This window comes from Lepidochelys kempii, chromosome 5 (genome assembly GCF_965140285.1).
Source record: "Lepidochelys kempii isolate rLepKem1 chromosome 5, rLepKem1.hap1, whole genome shotgun sequence".
NCBI lineage: Eukaryota > Metazoa > Chordata > Testudines > Cheloniidae > Lepidochelys > Lepidochelys kempii.
In genome coordinates, this window is record NC_136384.1 from 39,057,522 (window position 1) to 39,074,776 (window position 17,255).

The following is a 17,255-nucleotide window of genomic DNA, read 5'->3' on the forward strand; positions in this document are numbered from 1 at the left end:
TGATGTAAGATTTTTGGCTTCTGGGAGGTGGGAGTTGGCCAGGACTTTTGGCTTATGTCAGTGAATATAAACTGGCCCCACCTTCTCTTAAACTCCTCTCCCTTCAGCTTGGAACTAAAGCCAGGAGGGCTGGGAAAGAATTGGTACAATGCAATACTATACAGAATGAAGCCAGGCAGAGATTCCCTTGGTGCTCAGAAAGTGGGGGAATGGGAAGCATGTAGCATTTCAATTGGAAGAGAAAGGCAGTGCCAGAAAGAGGACAGAGAGTCAATGGCTGTCAGTTTGGAACCCTGGCTGGAAAATGAAAACTTTCTTTACCGTATTTGTCTTCTTCCAAGTGACAAATTTGGATCTCTCTACCTCCCATTTGGTATGGAACACAAAAACTACCCTGGGTCTACTTCTTTAAGTACCAACGTTTTCGATGATCACTGCACAGCTCAGGAAGAACTGATTAGTATGTAATTTATTTCTCCTTTTGATGGTTAGCTCTGAAGTAATGCACAAACCAGGAGAGTGGTTTAAAAAACACAGGATCTAATGAACATTTCTCTCAAGACAAAAAACCCCACCTTTTTAGTAAATTTGGAAAATGTGAAGTACAAATATTATATGCAGTATGAAGCACCTGTATATATACACATAACATGCAACAAAAATGTTGCCCAATAATACAAATAGTTTATTCATTTAGCTTTTGTCTTGTAATAAAGCTTATTTTCATTAAGTTACCAAGATTCCCTAGGCTTCAGGAGGAAAAGAACTAACAACTGGTAATTAAATGAAAGTTTCATCTTTAAGAAGCCAATTTCAATTTGCTATATTCCCCTACACTTACGGGGTCTGGGCTGGTCCCTTGAACTAAGATTAAGTGAAGCTTTGGGAATCTCCCTGCCCCCAACTAGTACAGCTTCATAACAACTTTAAGGGAGGCCAAATTTTGGGTTTCAACATTCCTGGCAATTGTAAACTTAGTAACACTTTTGAATTACTAGGATTTCCTTGAGTCTCTCTATGCCCCTTTCACTGGACTGGTGTATGGAATAACAGTATGCAATTTTTAAAAAATAGCACATAAAACTTTTACAAATGTAATTCTGAAATGTGCACTAGTGACATACAGTACACAGGCTAAATAATTTTCATCCAGTTGCTTAACACTTTTCCCCATGTTGTTTGAATCCTGCTCCTCCATTTGGTATAAACTTTTCCCTTTGAAGTACTGCATCCCAGCCATCCTTCCCTCACTTGATGGGAAGCCTTTTAGTGCAGCTCCTTAACTCAGTCCTCAGGGAATAGTGAGTGCTGCTCCTGTAGCATGCTCAGCCCAGCACTGTGCTAGGAACTGACCCACCAAACCTCCTGCATGACAGTACAGAGCAAAGACCCTAGCCACACATTCAGTTGAAATGAAGACATTTTGAAGGACTGTTTTTTACATTTCCATTTTATTCAAATTTTTCTTCTGACTTGAGGTTTATTAAAACCATAAGGCTACATTATAACCAAAGAGGGAAAACACACCTAGCACAGACAGGACACTCTCAGCTTGCTGAGATTCCTCTCAGTCGTCTTGTTGAGAAAGGGAGAGCAGGTCTTGCACACCCAGAACAGGCAGGAGGTTCAACCTCCTAAGTCACAGCACATTGGCAGAAGCCCAGTGACTCAGCACTAGGTTTCCCTTTCTCCTCCTGACTCTTTGGCTGTCACAGAAGCCAAGTCCATTCAGCGTTTGCCTGCCGCTATCCATGAACTCTCCCCTCCACTTGGGGGGTGGGGGGGGTGGGTTCATGCAGCAGAGGATGCCCACTGATCTTATGATCACCTTAACAGGACCAATAAGATCTTATTCCATGTAATTTGCTTCTATTTTTAAATACCTGGGATGGGGTCAGATATTAAATTGATGGGGGCTATACAAATACCTATATAAATAATGCCTCAATTCTAATTGAGGAAGCTGGATTCCATAATGCACCCATGGAGAGGCATCTGTAAAATGGGGATAATACAAAGGAACTAGGACTTACACACCCCAGCTCCTCTCCACACTCATCTAGTCTCAATCTGCCCCATTTAGATCCCCTGAAAATAGAAGGAATCATTAGTCCTCACTGTTTTAGTGAAACCAGAAGAGAGACGGGGTGTACTAGCATCTGATCATCAGAATTTTTGCTTTTCTTAATATGCAGCTCAACAACTAGGTACAATATACCAAATTGCTTTGCCTAAAGTTTGGGGGTGGCGGGGGTGGGTGGGAAGAGAGTGAGAAGGCCAGGTGAAATAAAAGAATACGATTTCAAAATATAGTAATAACACAGAAGAAACATTAAGACAGTACAAAAAAGTAACTTTCCAAGAAAATCTCATTTCTGAAAGCCTGAGCTTTAAGGAACTCTACAAAGAAGCTGATGACAAATACTTGTTCAATTCTGCAGATAAAGTCCTTTCTTCACAAACATGGTGCATGAATGTCAGTTTTATATCAACAGCTAATTGAGATTCATCCTTCATCATCACTGCTGCTCCATCCATCTTCAAATGCTGGATTTAAGTGTTGCTGAAGTAGAAGATAACAGATTTTTTTTTCAATAGTTTGCTTTTTAAAAAGTGAGTGAAATCATTAAAATTTAATTATGATTTAATAAAATATGTAATTATTAAGAACTCAATTAAGGTCACTACTCAAGTCATTTCTTACATTACCATCTGAATATAAACTAATAATTTTCTCTGATTTTTACAGCATTTTTGAAGCTGATGGTTGTCCATCCTATAAACAAACAGATTAGAAGAGTACATTATGAAAGAAAGTAGTATCCTGCATATGACCGACTTAGTCACATGGTTTCTGGCACATGGATTGGAATGGAAAATTTCTTACCCAGTAATTTCTTTTCTGCTAACAGCATCTCCCACAATTCTGTTACATATGGGCTATTCCCTTCCTGTCTACAATTTGCAGAGGCAGTTCAAAGCTGCAGGAGAGCCTGTGATAGCCACACACCTTCTCCTGCTTGCTGCCAGATGATTCATTCAACAGCTGTGAGAAAGCTCTTAGAAAATTAACAACTTCAGTGAACTAATGAATTATGTACAATAGGCCACTGCCTACATGGTGACTATCCAAATAAAATGCTGACTCCTGGTTGTGAAGCCATCCAGTAGGGTATAATTGGGGATGATCCTGTTAGCAGACAGAAAATTATTGGGTAAGAAATTTTCCATTCTGCAGCCAAGCATCTCCCACAATTCAGATATGTATGAGAAGTAGCATGCAGTGAACTGGAATAGGGAGGGACAGAGAAATGAACATAAATAGGATATACCCCACTTTTTGAATTGTTCAAATGGCCAGGTTATGTCTGGACCACCACCTGCAGCACCTTTCTGCCAAAGGCCTCTGTGGATGCAGAAACTCCACCCTATAGTGTCTGACAGAGGCATTAGCCAATGATCACGTGGCTGCTCCTCAGATCTCTGTTGTAGACGTGCCTCTCTTTTGGCCCATGAGGTTGCCATGGATCTTGTAGAATGCACTTTCATTTTCCAGAACCGGCACGCTGAATGACTTGTATGCCTCAGCAATGTACAGTCCGATCCACTTGGTATGGGATAGCTTAGACACTAAGCCTTGGCACCTCGGGATGAAAGGAAATGAAGACAGCCCGATCTCCTTGAGCATTCTGTATGCTTGATATAAATATTCAGTGCTCTTCTGACACCTAGGGTGTGCCACTGCTTCTTGGTCAGGTGCTGTGGCCATGGGCAGAACAAACAGAGGCTCAAAGGGTGGTTGGGTGGTTAGGGCTTTCAACACCAGTGGTAGTTCCCACTTAGGGAAGATCGGTCTGACCACTGGTTTGGCCACTCTGATTGCTCTGACAAATCTACATACCTGAGGGTTCTGCCAAGGAGCCCACGGATCCTGTAAATCGTACACTACTTATGGCTGGCAGCTGGTAGGCTACAGTGCTGGGCAAAAGACCTTTATCTACATATTCCTGAAGGAAGTCCAGAGTGGCCAGAATCCCAGGATCCCTTGGACCTCCGCTGTGCTCCTGCATCATGAACTGAATTTGTAGGAGCAGGTTTTAGTGTGGAAGCTCTCCTGGATGAGAGTAGAGTCCTGATCATTTGAGAAGACTGGCTGAGAGCAGCTAATGCTTCCCTCTTTCAATAGCCAAGCTGCCTGTTGAAGACGATCTGGGTCTGGGTGGACAAATGGGTCTTGGAAAAAAGATGGCGGGTCTTGCCAAAAGCTGCAACAGTGGTTCCAGCTTTAATTCTACTAAATCAGAGTACTAGGGTCTCCTTGGTTGGTATGTAGTTAGCACTGTCTCCCTTCCTTCTTCTTGCCTTATTGTTTGGATCACCTTCCCTAGAAGAAGAAAGGATGGGAATGTGTGTAGTAGGCCTTGCGGCCATCTGTGCAACACAGCATATGTCCCCGTGGGGTCTGCTTGCTAGGTAAAGAATTTTGGCCATTTTGTCTTCCTGAAATTGACAAACAGGTCAACTGAAGGGAGACTGAAAGTCTGCAAGATCAGAGTGAAGACTTCCTGGTGCAGGCATCACACTGAGTAGTTGACTTTGCATCTGCGGAGCCAGTCTGCCTTTAGGTTTAGCTCTCCCTTTTATATGCATCACCTTTAGGGAAGGGAGAATCTTCTTTGTCTTTTCATTGTTTCCATCACTTCTACACTCCTTGTTCCCCTTTGGTTGTTTATGTATGCAGTCGTGGTTACCTGGCTGAACCAAGACATGGTTGCCCTCCTGATGCACTATGCTGTTCTGGATCCCGGAAGCACTCCCCCCACTCTTCAGCCTGGCATATGTTGTGAGAACCAACAGGTCTGGAAGGTATATGGGAAGATCCCTGTGGATGTTCTCTGAGACTATCCATTATTTAGGGGATTCCAGCACCTGGTTTGGAACTGGAAAGTGGTCTTGCATTCACTCCAAGGAATGGTCCCATACTCCTAAGAAAGGCCGGGAGACACCAGATGTGTGACCTAGTCCTTGGGGAGACCCATGTGTACGAGAGCAGAAGGCCCAGTGGATAGAGACTCTGAATTATGGTTGGCCTTATGCATTTGTCCAGCACGGATATCATATCTTGGATCATCTGGAACCTGTCTAGATGGGTGGATCTTTGTCATTGAAGTGTATCTCCACTCCTAGGTGAATTATGTTTGTCTAAGGAATCGGGGAGCTTTTCCTGGTGTCATTGCAAAGTCTTGTGCTTGGAGACAATCCAGAGTATAGGTTGTAACACTGCATGCTGTGGTTTGTGCGCTGTGTCTTCTTGTGATTACAACCAGCCACTTAGGACTCTGGATGCAGAGGGTGAATCAGAAAGAAGGATTTAGTTATGCTGAGGATTTTGTTGGTTTCGAGGAATATTGATCTAGGTTTCCTTGGAAGCTTCTGCTTCAGATCCTTTTCCCCATGCCACTGTAGAAGTACTGTAATGCAATCAGAATCATGAAAGTGCAACTTACCTTTTATATGACTGCACTCAAAAACAAAGAGCCTACAAGACAAAGCATGAAGGGGCATACGAACGTTTAGCATATCAGGCATGTAAATACCATGCAACAGCAGCCACAACAGTGCCATGTGAACGCTTGTTCTCATTTTCAGGTGACATTGTAAATAAGAGGCAGGCAGCATTATCTCCCATAAATGTAAACAAACTTGTTTGTCTTAGCAACAGGCTCAACAAGAAGAACTGAGTGGACTCATATGAGGTGAACTGAAAAATACTATTTCTTTTATCTTTTTACAGTGCAAATATTTGTAATAAAAAATAATATAAAGCGAGCGCTGTATTCTTTGTTGTAACTGAAATTAATATCTTTGAAAATGTAGAAAAAGATCCAAAAATATGTATAATAAATTTAAATTGGTATTCTATTATTAACAGTGTGATTAGAACTGTGCTTAATCACAACTATATTTTTAATCTAGTTAATTTGTTTTGCGTTAATTGCATGCATTAACTGTGATTAATTGACAGCCCTAATATAAATATAAAAACACATTTTAGTTTAAGACTTGGTTTAATCAGGTGTCCTCATTTTGCTCTCCTTCTTTGGAGGTATCAGTGGGAAAACATGCATCATCATAATGCTCAAAAAGAAAGATCTATTAATAAAAAGTTTCTTCCAGGCCACTAAGAGACATCCATCTGGTCTTGGAAAAGTTCTGCTGGATTTTTTTGGTTTGTGTGTGTGTGCGAGCAACGCCTTTTTCTCTTCTTCCCCGTCTGCTTATAGGGGCAAGTGGTACACTATTCATCCTGATCTGGGGACTGTACAATAGAGGGGAATTGTTATACATCCCTCAATTCAGAAAATAGTTGTTAGATGTCCCAGAAGCTTGAAAGATTGTTTGCCTGCTCCTCCTAGTTAATAAGTACTATGTGAGTAATCTAGTACCACTTGGAGCTATACTCAGGAAATCAGTATCATTCTGAACATGTGAAGGGATTTCTCATGTACCCTTATGTAATCCCACATAGGTGCCTCTGTTCTGGTCACAGACTGCCTGAAGTGCTCAAGGCTTTAACGTGGAGCCACACTGTGAAGCTGGGAAGGGGCATCGAGAGACCCTTCCCTACCTTTCAGAGTCTGAGCCCCTTTTCATGGCACAGCATGGTTTATGGCTGATGCTCAGAGGGCAAAATTCCCATTCTGCTGCTGCTTCAGATCTACGCCACTTTCCTGGCAGAGTGAGAGTCCGTGGGCTGAAAGCCAGATAGCCCATGCAGCCAATTCCCATGAGGCTGCAGTCTGAGGCAGGGCTGCACAGGAGGCAGAGACTTCTCCGCATGCCTAGATATGGTGCAGGGTGGGAGAGGGACGGTGAGCATGCTACACTGCACGGGGAGAGACTCTGTGCGGGAGAAAAGTCCTAGCAAACACTCTTTCAGGAGGAGAAAGCAAAAGTAGGGTTGCCACCTGCCCGGGTTTTAGCCAGACAGTCTGGTTTTTGGCTTCTTGTCCGGGAGCCATTTAGGGTTGCCAGATGCCTGGTATTAGACCGGAAAGTCTAGTCAAAAAAGGGACCTGGCAGTGTCTGGTCAGATGCACTGACCAGACACCAAAAGTCCAGTATTACTGCGGGGCAGGGGGAGATGCCAGGTCATTAACCCACACCAACCCCTGCTTACTGGGTCTGCCTCCTACCTGCAGGAAGGCTCCTTGTCAGGCTGCAGCAGCTCCTGTCCCATCCACAAAGCAGAGGGAGCCCAGCTTGGAGGATGGGGGACAAGTTGGAGACCATCTAGAGAGCAATGGGAGAGCAGGAGGAGACAGGGGAGGAGCAAGTGACTGGGGCGGGCCCTTGGGGGAAGAGGCAGAGAAGGGGGAAGGGCCTTGGGGGTCCGGTTACCAGCAATTAGAAAGGTGGCAACCCTCGGCAAAGGAGAAGGGGTTTAACCCCTGATTTTCACCCCACCCTATAACAGCAGTACTTGCTCCCTTGCGCAGGACACTCTTGCTTTTGCCTTTCTGGGACCCAGAGTCTGGGGTAAGTCCTGCAAAATCCAGAGAGTATCGTGAGAATCTGGATTCACGGTGTGAGGAAGCGGAGCTGTGTACGAGCCCTACTTCTCTCCCCAGAGATTCTAGGACCAATTTTAGGACTTGTGGGGTGACCCGTAGCCTTTGTTGCTCCAGGATTTACCCCCTGGATTGAGTCCTCCTCATCCTCAGAGCGTCCCCCTGTCTGCTCTGTCTACCCTGGTTGGGTTTTTCAGTGGAGTTGCAGCTACCTGGGGAGGAGGGGCCCCTCAACATGCCTGTCTGACTCAGAGCCCCATGCCCTAGCAGAGAGAGTCAGCTGGCTGGACACAGGCTGGGCATATTTTAACCTTCTGCCAAGCCTGAGAAACTTGATGCATGTATAGAGCACCTTTTGGATTTTGCCTGGTGTTTGTGCAGCTGCTCTGCCAGATCTGAAAAAGGGCAGAGGAACTTGGCAGGGAGGTACTACTCGGGTTGCCAGCAATGTTCCCTCTAACTTTTCCCATCCATGTGCAGAATTAATTTTGCTATATGCACCAATATGGAGGTGATGTGTGGTGGGGGTGGAGCCGAGGGGTTTGGAGTGTGGGAAGGGGCTCGGGGTGGAGCCAAGGGTTGGCAGGGCTGGCAGGCTCCCTACTGGGCTCCGTGCAGCTCTGCGGAAGTGGCAGGAACCACAGTACTGAGCCCCCTCCCACAACCAAACTGCCCCAGCAGTGGCCGTCTCATCTGCTCGGGCAGCCTCAGAGCCAACCGCACTGGCCACTGCAGAAATCACAGAGGTCATGGAAAGTCACGGAATTTGTGACTTACATGACAGACATGAAGTCTTAATGATGAGGGCAATCCTTAGAGACCAAAAATTGAAGGAAGCAATTTATGCGCCTTTGGAAGGTACTGTTACTTAGGTTTTCCCTTTGGAAGCTGAAATTAGAGGTATTGCTACCAAGAAACACACACTACTCTAGTTATCACAGAATAGTTAGAAAACAAACAAAATAAAGACTTTTAAAAAATAACTTTACCAATATGCAATACCAACTGTAAATCATGGAACAGCTAACGGATCTCCAGTTTAAAAAAGGATGATGAAACTGGACCTCATTTCATAAATAGGTCCTGTAAGACAGAGACCTAAATCTAAATTCACTTTACAATAATGTCTAAGAAATTAGATTGTTTAAAAAAAATAAAAATTTCCAGACTTTGTTTGTAAGCTTCAATGATTCATTAAAAATCTGTAGATGTATCAAAAGTTTCTTGGGAACTTGGATAGTAAATACATACCCGCCCCACCTTCCTTTTGTCTCAGACAGACTCTTGAGTAAGCCTGCTTAGAATTTTCCTGATACTTCCAGATCCAACAGTAATTGGATGCGAAAAACTGCTACCCTTAATCTCACTGTTCGTTTACTACTCAAACTTTTTATTATTAATTTTGTTACTATATTTCCAAAGGACCTTAAACTATGGCAGGTAAAACATAGCATGGAAATTACAAAGGCTAAGAAGAAAGTCAAATAGCCAAACAACATAAAAACAAGAAACACTTTAAATACAGGAGAATCAGGAACTCTAGTAGAGAACTGGCAGATCCATTAGGCTACTCTGCACCACAGGAAAAGCGTATTGCAGAGAAAAGACAGCTAGATCATTTCTGTGTATCAATCTTCACTGCAAAGGGCAATTGGGAAATATTTTCCTCATATCTAATTTTTCCCCTTTGCTGTAAAAAAACATTAATAAATAAAAGGACAATTGACATTCATAGAACATTCTATATATACCTTTTCAGCATCTTCATCGGGCATTGGCTCTCGTAAAGCTGGAACCCACGCAAGGATATTGCAATCTTTGCTACCACTATATAGTTCCTGTGAGAAAAAGCAAAAATAACTTCACTCCGTATTTGCTGAATATTGAACAAGAAATGCTTATGAGAAATATTATATTTAAATGACGTTGAATGTTTAGAAATAAAGAAACATTCTTAGAATCCGATCTGTAACATAATCTAGATCACTGCAGATTTTAAAATGTAAAAAAGTCAATAGGACACAACTGCTGCCAATTTCCTTAGGAAGAGCTTACCAAAATAGCATTGCTACCATTTAAATTGATTTTACTGTTAAATTTAACTCATTTCTCATCTCCCTGTCAACTGTATTTCAAGTTTCTTCAGAGCAAAACTTCTTCCTTTGACACAATAGATCAAAAATTTAGGCTTTGTCTACATGGATGGTTTAAACCAAATTAAGTCGAGTTAATTCTGTTTGAAAATGCTTGCATTCACCTGATGCAATCCACTGTAGTATACTAACTCTTCATTTGCGATAAACTCTGGAGTCCTTCAAAGAACTTTGCTGTGAATTGAGTTAGTACAGTGTCATAAATATAAAGGGAAGGGTAAACCCCTTTAAAATCCCTCCTGGCCAGAGGAAAAATCCTCTCACCTGTAAAGGGTTAAGAAGCTAAAGGTAACCTCGCTGGCACCTGACCAAAATGACCAATGAGGAGACAAGATACTTTCAAAAGCTGGGAGGAGGGAGAGAAACAAGGGTTTGTGTATCTGTCTATATTCTGTCTTTGCCGGGGATAGACCAGGAATGGAGTCTTAGAACTTTCAGTAAGTAATCTAGCTAGGTATGTGTAAGATTATGATTTCTTTAAATGGCTGAGAAAAGAATTGTGCTGAATAGAATAACTATTTCTGTCTGTGTGTCTTTTTTGTAACTTAAGGTTTTGCCTAGAGGGGTTCTCTATGTTTTGAATCTAATTACCCTGTAAGGTATCTACCATCCTGATTTTACAGGGGTGATTCCTTTACTTCTATTTCTATTAAAAGTCTTCTTGTAAGAAAACTGAATGCTTTTTCATTGTTCTCAGATCCAAGGGTTTGGGTCTGTGGTCACCTATGCAAATTGGTGAGGATTTTTACCAAACCTTTCCCAGGAAGTGGGGTGCAAGGGTTGGGAGGATTTTGGGGGGAAAGACGTGTCCAAATTACGTTTCCCAGTAAACCCAGTTAGAGTTTGGTGGTGGCAGTGGATATTCCAAGGACAAAGGATAAAATTAATTTGTATCTTGGGGAAGTTTTAACCTAAGCTGGTAAAAGTAAGCTTAGGGGGTTTTTCATGCAGGTCCCCACATCTGTACCCTAGAGTTCAGAGTGGGGGAGGAACCTTGACATACAGTGTATTGTTCATGCGCATGCGATGCTGCTGCCAACTACTTGGCAGTCCTCGAGCAGCTATCCCACACTGCTTTCCAAGCAACCATTACTGACTTGTCTGTTTAACTGTGTACCCTACCCTGCTCTGGCGTCAAGTTGGCTGGATGTTCCCTCCTCCATTTAAAAGCTGGCACGGGATCAGATTTTGCCCATTTGCTCCTGGATTCTAGTATATCAGAACTACTGCAATATTACTCTGGAATCCCTACAACATGCCTCAAGCTGCCGCTTGGAGCTGTATTAAGACCCTGAATCTTATCACAACCTGAGGTGGAGCATCCGTGCTGTAAATTCTTGTGGTCAAGCACCGCAATAAAGAGCTTTTTTGTGGACATTGCTAAGCAGATGTCTGCGACTAGGATGCTGACCAGTGCCAGATAATGTGCAAATTGCTCAGGAGAATCTATATTAAAACAAGGGATGACAGTGCCTAGCATAAAATGAGGACATTGAAATAACAGACATCATGGAAACTTCCTGGAATGAGGCAAATCAGTGGGACACAGAAATAACAGGCTACAAAATACATAGGAATAACAGAGTAGGTCATGCTGGTGGGAGAGTGGCACGATACGTCAAAGCATAAAGTCAAATAAAGTAAAAATTGTAAATGAATCAACTAACAGACTTCTCTACTGATAAAAATTTCATGCTTGAAAGTAAGTGTACAGCAGTAGGAATATATTACCAACCACCTGACCAGTATGGTGACAAGCAACTGTGAGATGCTTAGGAGATTAGAGAGACTATTATTGCATCTTCTACCTTCGTAACAATCCTTACATTGACTGGGTATATGTCACCTTAGCGGAGATAAAATGTTTAGACCCCATAACTGATTGCTTCTTGGAGTAGCTTATCCTGGAATCCACAAGGGGAGAGGCAATTCTTGATTTAATCCTCAGTGGAGCACAGAATCTGGTCCAAGAAGTGAATAAAACTGAACTGCTCAGTAACAGCGGCCATAATGTAATTAAATTTAACATTTAAGGAGGAAAATACCAAGGACAGTCACCACATTTAACTTTAACTTCATTTAACTTAGTCACACATTTAACTTTAACTTCACTTAGCATTTAACTTCAAAAATGAGGAAGCTAGCAAAACAGAAATTAAATGCAACAGTCCCAAGGGTGAAATACCTGCAAACTGCAAGGAGACTATTTAAAAACACCATAATAGAGGATCAATCTAAACATATACTCCAAATACCAAAACAATGCCACGATGGCTAAACAGCAGAATAAATGAGGCGGATAGAGGCAAAAGGGCATCCTTTAAAAATTGGAAGTGAAATCCTATTGAGGAAAACAGAAAGGAATATAAACAGATATAAAATTATAAGGTAGGCCAAGAAAAAATTTGGAAAGCAACTAGCTAAAGACAAAATTTAACAGCAAAGTATTTTTAAAATACATCAGAAGCAAGAAGCCTGCCAAAAAGTCAGTGAGGCCACTGGATCAAGGTGCTAAAGGGGCACTCAAGGAAAACAGGGTAATTGCAGAAAAGCTAAATAAATTCTTAGCGCCGATCTTCAGAGAGAGAATATGAGGGAGATCCCTACATCTGAGACCTTTTTTTAAGGTGACATAGCTGAGGAACTCTCCCAGAATGAGGTGTCAATAGAGGAGGTTTTGGAACAAATTAAACAATAAGAAGTCATCAGAACCAACTGCTATACACCTCAAGAGTTCTGAAGGAGTTCAAATATGAAACAGCAAAACTACTAACTGTGGTATATAACCTATTGCTTAAATCAGCCTCTGTACCAGATGATTGGAGGAGAGCTACCGTAACACTGATGTTTAAAAGAGCCTCCAAATGGGATCCTGGCAATTACAGGCCGGTAAGCCTACCTTCAGTATCAGGCAAACTGGCTGAAACTATAGGAAACACAGATGAACATGATATGTTGGGGAAGAGTCAATACAGCTTTTGTAAAATGAAATCATTCCGTACCAATCTATTAGGACCAGAGCTGTTCAACATATTCATAAATGATTTGGAAAAGAGGGGTAAACAATGAGTTGGCAAATTTTGCTGACAATACTAAATTATTCAAGGTAGTTAAGTCCAAAGCTGACTGCAAAGAGTTACAAAGGGGTCTCCCTAAACTGGGTAACTGAGCAACAAAATGGCAGATGAAATTCCGTGTTGATAAACACAAAGTAAGGAATAGCTGCATAATCCTTCCCCTTTATAGCTCACAACTCCCACTCCTGTAGCACTTCTGGGGAGACCATCTTGGTAAATAACTTCACAGTGTATCTTTCTGGCCTGCCCTTTCCCTTTTTGAATAAAGCCATTTTCTGCCTGCCAATCACCTGTCTCTGTGTAACATTATCCAGAGTCAGGACAACCTAAAACTGGTGTATGGGGGTTTACTATCTAGTTTGCTCCCAGATGCCCCCTACTAAGCCCTCTGACACCATATAGACACCTCCATAATTCCCCTCCCCTACCACACAACCAGGAACATAGTTCTTAAAAACACCAGACTCCAAGGCACAATAGCAAAGCCAAATAGCATATACTGCACAGACAAAAATGCCAATGCACACTCTGCTTATCTCTGAGGTACCCTCAAAACTGGGAAGAATCTCAGGGAGGTGAAGTCAGAAATGCTTATTAAAAAAATGCTGTCACAGCCTCTCTGGAATATGAATAACCAACTGTGATTTTTATTAATACTCCCACAACTACGGCACCCACGCTGGCCAGACCCCTCAAAGACAGGGACTTTATGAACGGCTGAGTATTTGGCTAACCTAAGGGAGAAAAAAAAACAGAAAACATGTGATGAAGTGTTGGACCTCATTCCACGGTTCCTCCCAGTACCACAAAAATGCCAAACAAAACACTCCCCTGCCCCCCAAAATAGCAGAGAGGTGCAGACAGTATTTGAGGATGGAGAGAAAGACAGACAGGGAGCACTAGAAAGAGATTGTGGGAGTGGCCAAGGACAGCATGGCAGTTGCCAGCAACAGCCCTGCCATGACAAAATACAGCTCCAAAAAAGACAGGGAGATGCAGAGGCAATACAAAGCCAAAATGCCCTGCCGAAGTGCATATTGCTGTTGGTATACAGTCTGCACTGCCTGCTATCCTCACACCCAGCCATGTTATGCAGCCCCTAGACAATACAGATTTCTGGGAACAACAATATTACCCCACTGTGCACCCGCAGAAGTGCTCCCAGAGGCCAATCCCTTCATAGGGCACTGAACAGCTGCACCTGGGATTCCAGCTCTTCTGAGCCCTGTAGCACTCCTGATACCTTTGAACCTCACCACTAAATATTGGAAGGCTCACAAACAAGAAGAGAGAGATGAAAATGTATATTCACCGATGACTTTAAGCCTCCCAACCCCTTGTGTTGTGCCCAGAACTGCACTGTTGCACTTTGGTATTTTGTTTCACTATTGTTTTAATTAAAAGTTTAATTAAAAGTCCTTGGACAATAGATTGTTATTGTTACATAATTTAAAATGTTTCATTATTGTTTCATTTAAAGGTTTATTTTTGTTTGTTACACAATATATCATTAATAACAAAAACGTTAAAAACTTCATTCATAAGGAGTCAACAAGGCATTTTACACAGAAAAGCATTACATTTTATATAATACATAAGGTTTTACAAAGTATCTAAGCAAAAACACAAGGTAAAAATAGAATGGCCACAACGTTGCATCTCCTCTGTCCATAAAACACAGAGCTGCTCTTAGTCCATACTACCCCCACAGGCCTGAGACTCAAAATTAAGAATTATGCATCCTTGACAGAACTACCCTGGCTGTTTCCATTTTATATTGGATGCCTTGCTGGTTGCTTAAACCACTGAGCACGATGCTATGCCCAAGTCTCCCACTTACAATTAAGGCTTTCTCCTGTACTCTCAAAAATACTGTGCAAAATATAAACATATTGCTACCAGCGTTGGCATGTTTTTTTCTGCTGCTTCCAACCTATTCCACGAACAGCATCACCTTCCTTTCAAATGCACACTCCTCTACTATTCTGCACCTACTGAGGCAGTAGTTAAACAGTTTGTTCCTTCTGTCCACGCAGCCCATGAATGATCAAGGAAGCAGAGGATAACCTGGGTCTCTCAGGATAACCAGAGCAACGCCAACTCCGTTAATGTCCACAGTGCTCCTAGGGGCAAACGTTCCTTTCTCCACTAAGGTAAGCACCTGAATTCTGAAAGATCCTAGCATTATGAGCCCTTCCAGACCATCCTGCTTTTATTTCTGTAAACCTGTCATGTATGGAGAAATACCCCTTTCTGTTTATAAATTCTGATCCCTGATCTGGGAAGCAGTGTGGGGGTGGGGGTGTTTGTGTGAGGAGAAATAATAGGCACATGGGTACCATCAATTGCCTCAATACAATTTGGGAAGCTCACGTATGCAAAACCACCAATGATCTCCTGAGCATTACACCAAGCTTTCTAAATTGGTGCAACAGCACCTTTCCCATGGTATCACATGCCTGCATGACAACAGCCGATATCCCCATGCTGAACTGGTTAGATACGGACTGGCAGCATTCAGGGGTGGCCGGTTTCTAGATGGCAGTGGTAACCCACTTGTCCACAAATGGGTGTCACCACATGATGGTATGCTGCCGCTGCAGCTCCCCACAGCTCAGCACATTTCTCCAAACAGGTTGCCTTCCCCATCAGGAAATTTTCTCACCACTGCTTGTCATCCCAGGTCTGCACAACCACCTTTCCAACCAATCCAAGCCCAGAAACAGCATGGCACAGGGTGAAGCTGCTCCAAGAACCGGTCCTGTACTATCAATTGTTGGTGTCTTCCTTTTCTTCCTCGCACTGCTTCCTCGGCTGCTGTTAGAGGAGCAGCTGCTGCTGCATCATCTGATTGGTGGTATGGTGGGCAAAGTCCATAACTGAATTAATCCGGCTTTGAATGCTGAAATACAGCCGAAGCAGCTTTTGTTCATTCACTGTTGCCAGCATGGCAGCATGGAGCATTGTTGGGGCCCTACTGGCTGACAAAAATCGGAAAATGGCACTAGCCCAGCCAAAAATTAAGTATAGGAAAGTGGAAAAGTAAGAGGAAAAAATGGGAATTTTTTAAACATTTGAACTTGCCTGGCTTTTGCTATGCATCCCATAATGCACAGGAAGAAAAATTTCAGAATGCACACTGCTCAGCAGCAAAGCAAAGAACCATTGAATACCCTGCAAGAATGCCATGCCCTTAGGATGCAGTAAGCCATTGTGCGTATACAATGATGTGCGATGAAAGAAGGCACACCATCCCACATGCATGCTATTAGTACAGTTTATGTAATGCGTGTTACCTGACATGCATCAAAAAGCTGTGGGTTAAGCTCCCCTTCCCCATAGAGACAAAATCTCAATTATGCAGATGGCCACTTGGGGTTCTGATATTCATCTTGTTTACTAATAACAATGTATTTAAAAAAATTAACCATCTGGAAATAATTTGTGCACATTTATGTCTTAGATGTGCAATTATGGGAGCAGTAAGGAGGTGGGAGAAATCTCATTTTATTCAGGGAGAGAAAAGAAAGAATAGGAACATAATGTGACACTTGTATCATGTTAGGAAGGCAAATATCAAACATGTTCATTATTATTACTGGTCATGTTTATTATGGTAGTGCCTAAGGACTAAACAAGAATGGGGCCCCACTGTGCTGGAGGAGCAGACAGTTCCTGTCCTGAAGAATTTACAGTCGAAAGCATCTTCAATTTCTTCGCATTTTATTAATAGGATTCTGGTATTTTCCAGACTGCGATTTATATAGATGCATAGCATAGGAGGATGTTTATATATGGTGCTGTCTCCAAACAGTTATTGAACTGTTAATTATTTGTTAATAATGTTTCACGAAGCACATTTAAGACAAGAAATGCTGCATGTTTAAACAGCTGGAGTGAAATTTACTATGATAGAACAGAATATAAATTCTGCTTAAAGCAGCATTGGCTTTTACACTTAGCTATGGAGCTGCTATGACACCTTCAAAATAAACTCTTCAAAATATCAAGTTAATTTATTGGTATCTAAAATGGATCGTCACTGCTCCTTCTTTCCAAAGGCTCTCTTTTCATATTATATCTAAAATAAGTCCCAGTACAGGCTGAATTGATTAAAACCTGATACCCATTCTATGGCCCGAGTCATGCAAACACTTGTGCACATGAATAAGTTCTCAATGCGAGTTGTCACACTGGCCTCACTGGAACTATTCACGTAAAGTTGTGTGTGTAAGCATCTGTAAGATCTTCTGGATCCCATAATCCTCTGGAAGCACCTGCAAAACATTTTTCTTCTTTTTGGTTTTTCATGATTAATAGGTATATGCTGTGATATACAGACACTAATGTGGAATCTTTTAATCTTGCCAACAGTGCATTTAAGTGTTCCCCACCATTTTTAAGGGGAGACTGTTGATCAAGTCAGTCTCTATGTATTCAAAGATTTTAAACAA

General features: G+C 42.2%; 1 protein-coding gene across 4 annotated transcripts in view; it reads right to left on the minus strand.

Moving 5' to 3' along the window:
• Window positions 1-1,432: 1,432 nt before the first annotated feature.
• Window positions 1,433-17,255, minus strand: part of ERCC8 (ERCC excision repair 8, CSA ubiquitin ligase complex subunit) — a 60,710-nt gene continuing 44,887 nt past the window's right edge. For 2 of the 4 annotated variants that reach the window (XM_073344006.1, XM_073344008.1), the window contains 2 exons: window positions 9,323-9,409; window positions 1,433-2,563 (listed from right to left, as the gene is read on the minus strand). In XM_073344006.1, the coding sequence (XP_073200107.1) occupies window positions 2,507-2,563; window positions 9,323-9,409 (144 nt within the window). In that variant the 3' untranslated portion in view covers window positions 1,433-2,506. The other 2 variants (XM_073344010.2, XM_073344007.2) reach the window with 2 other exon arrangements.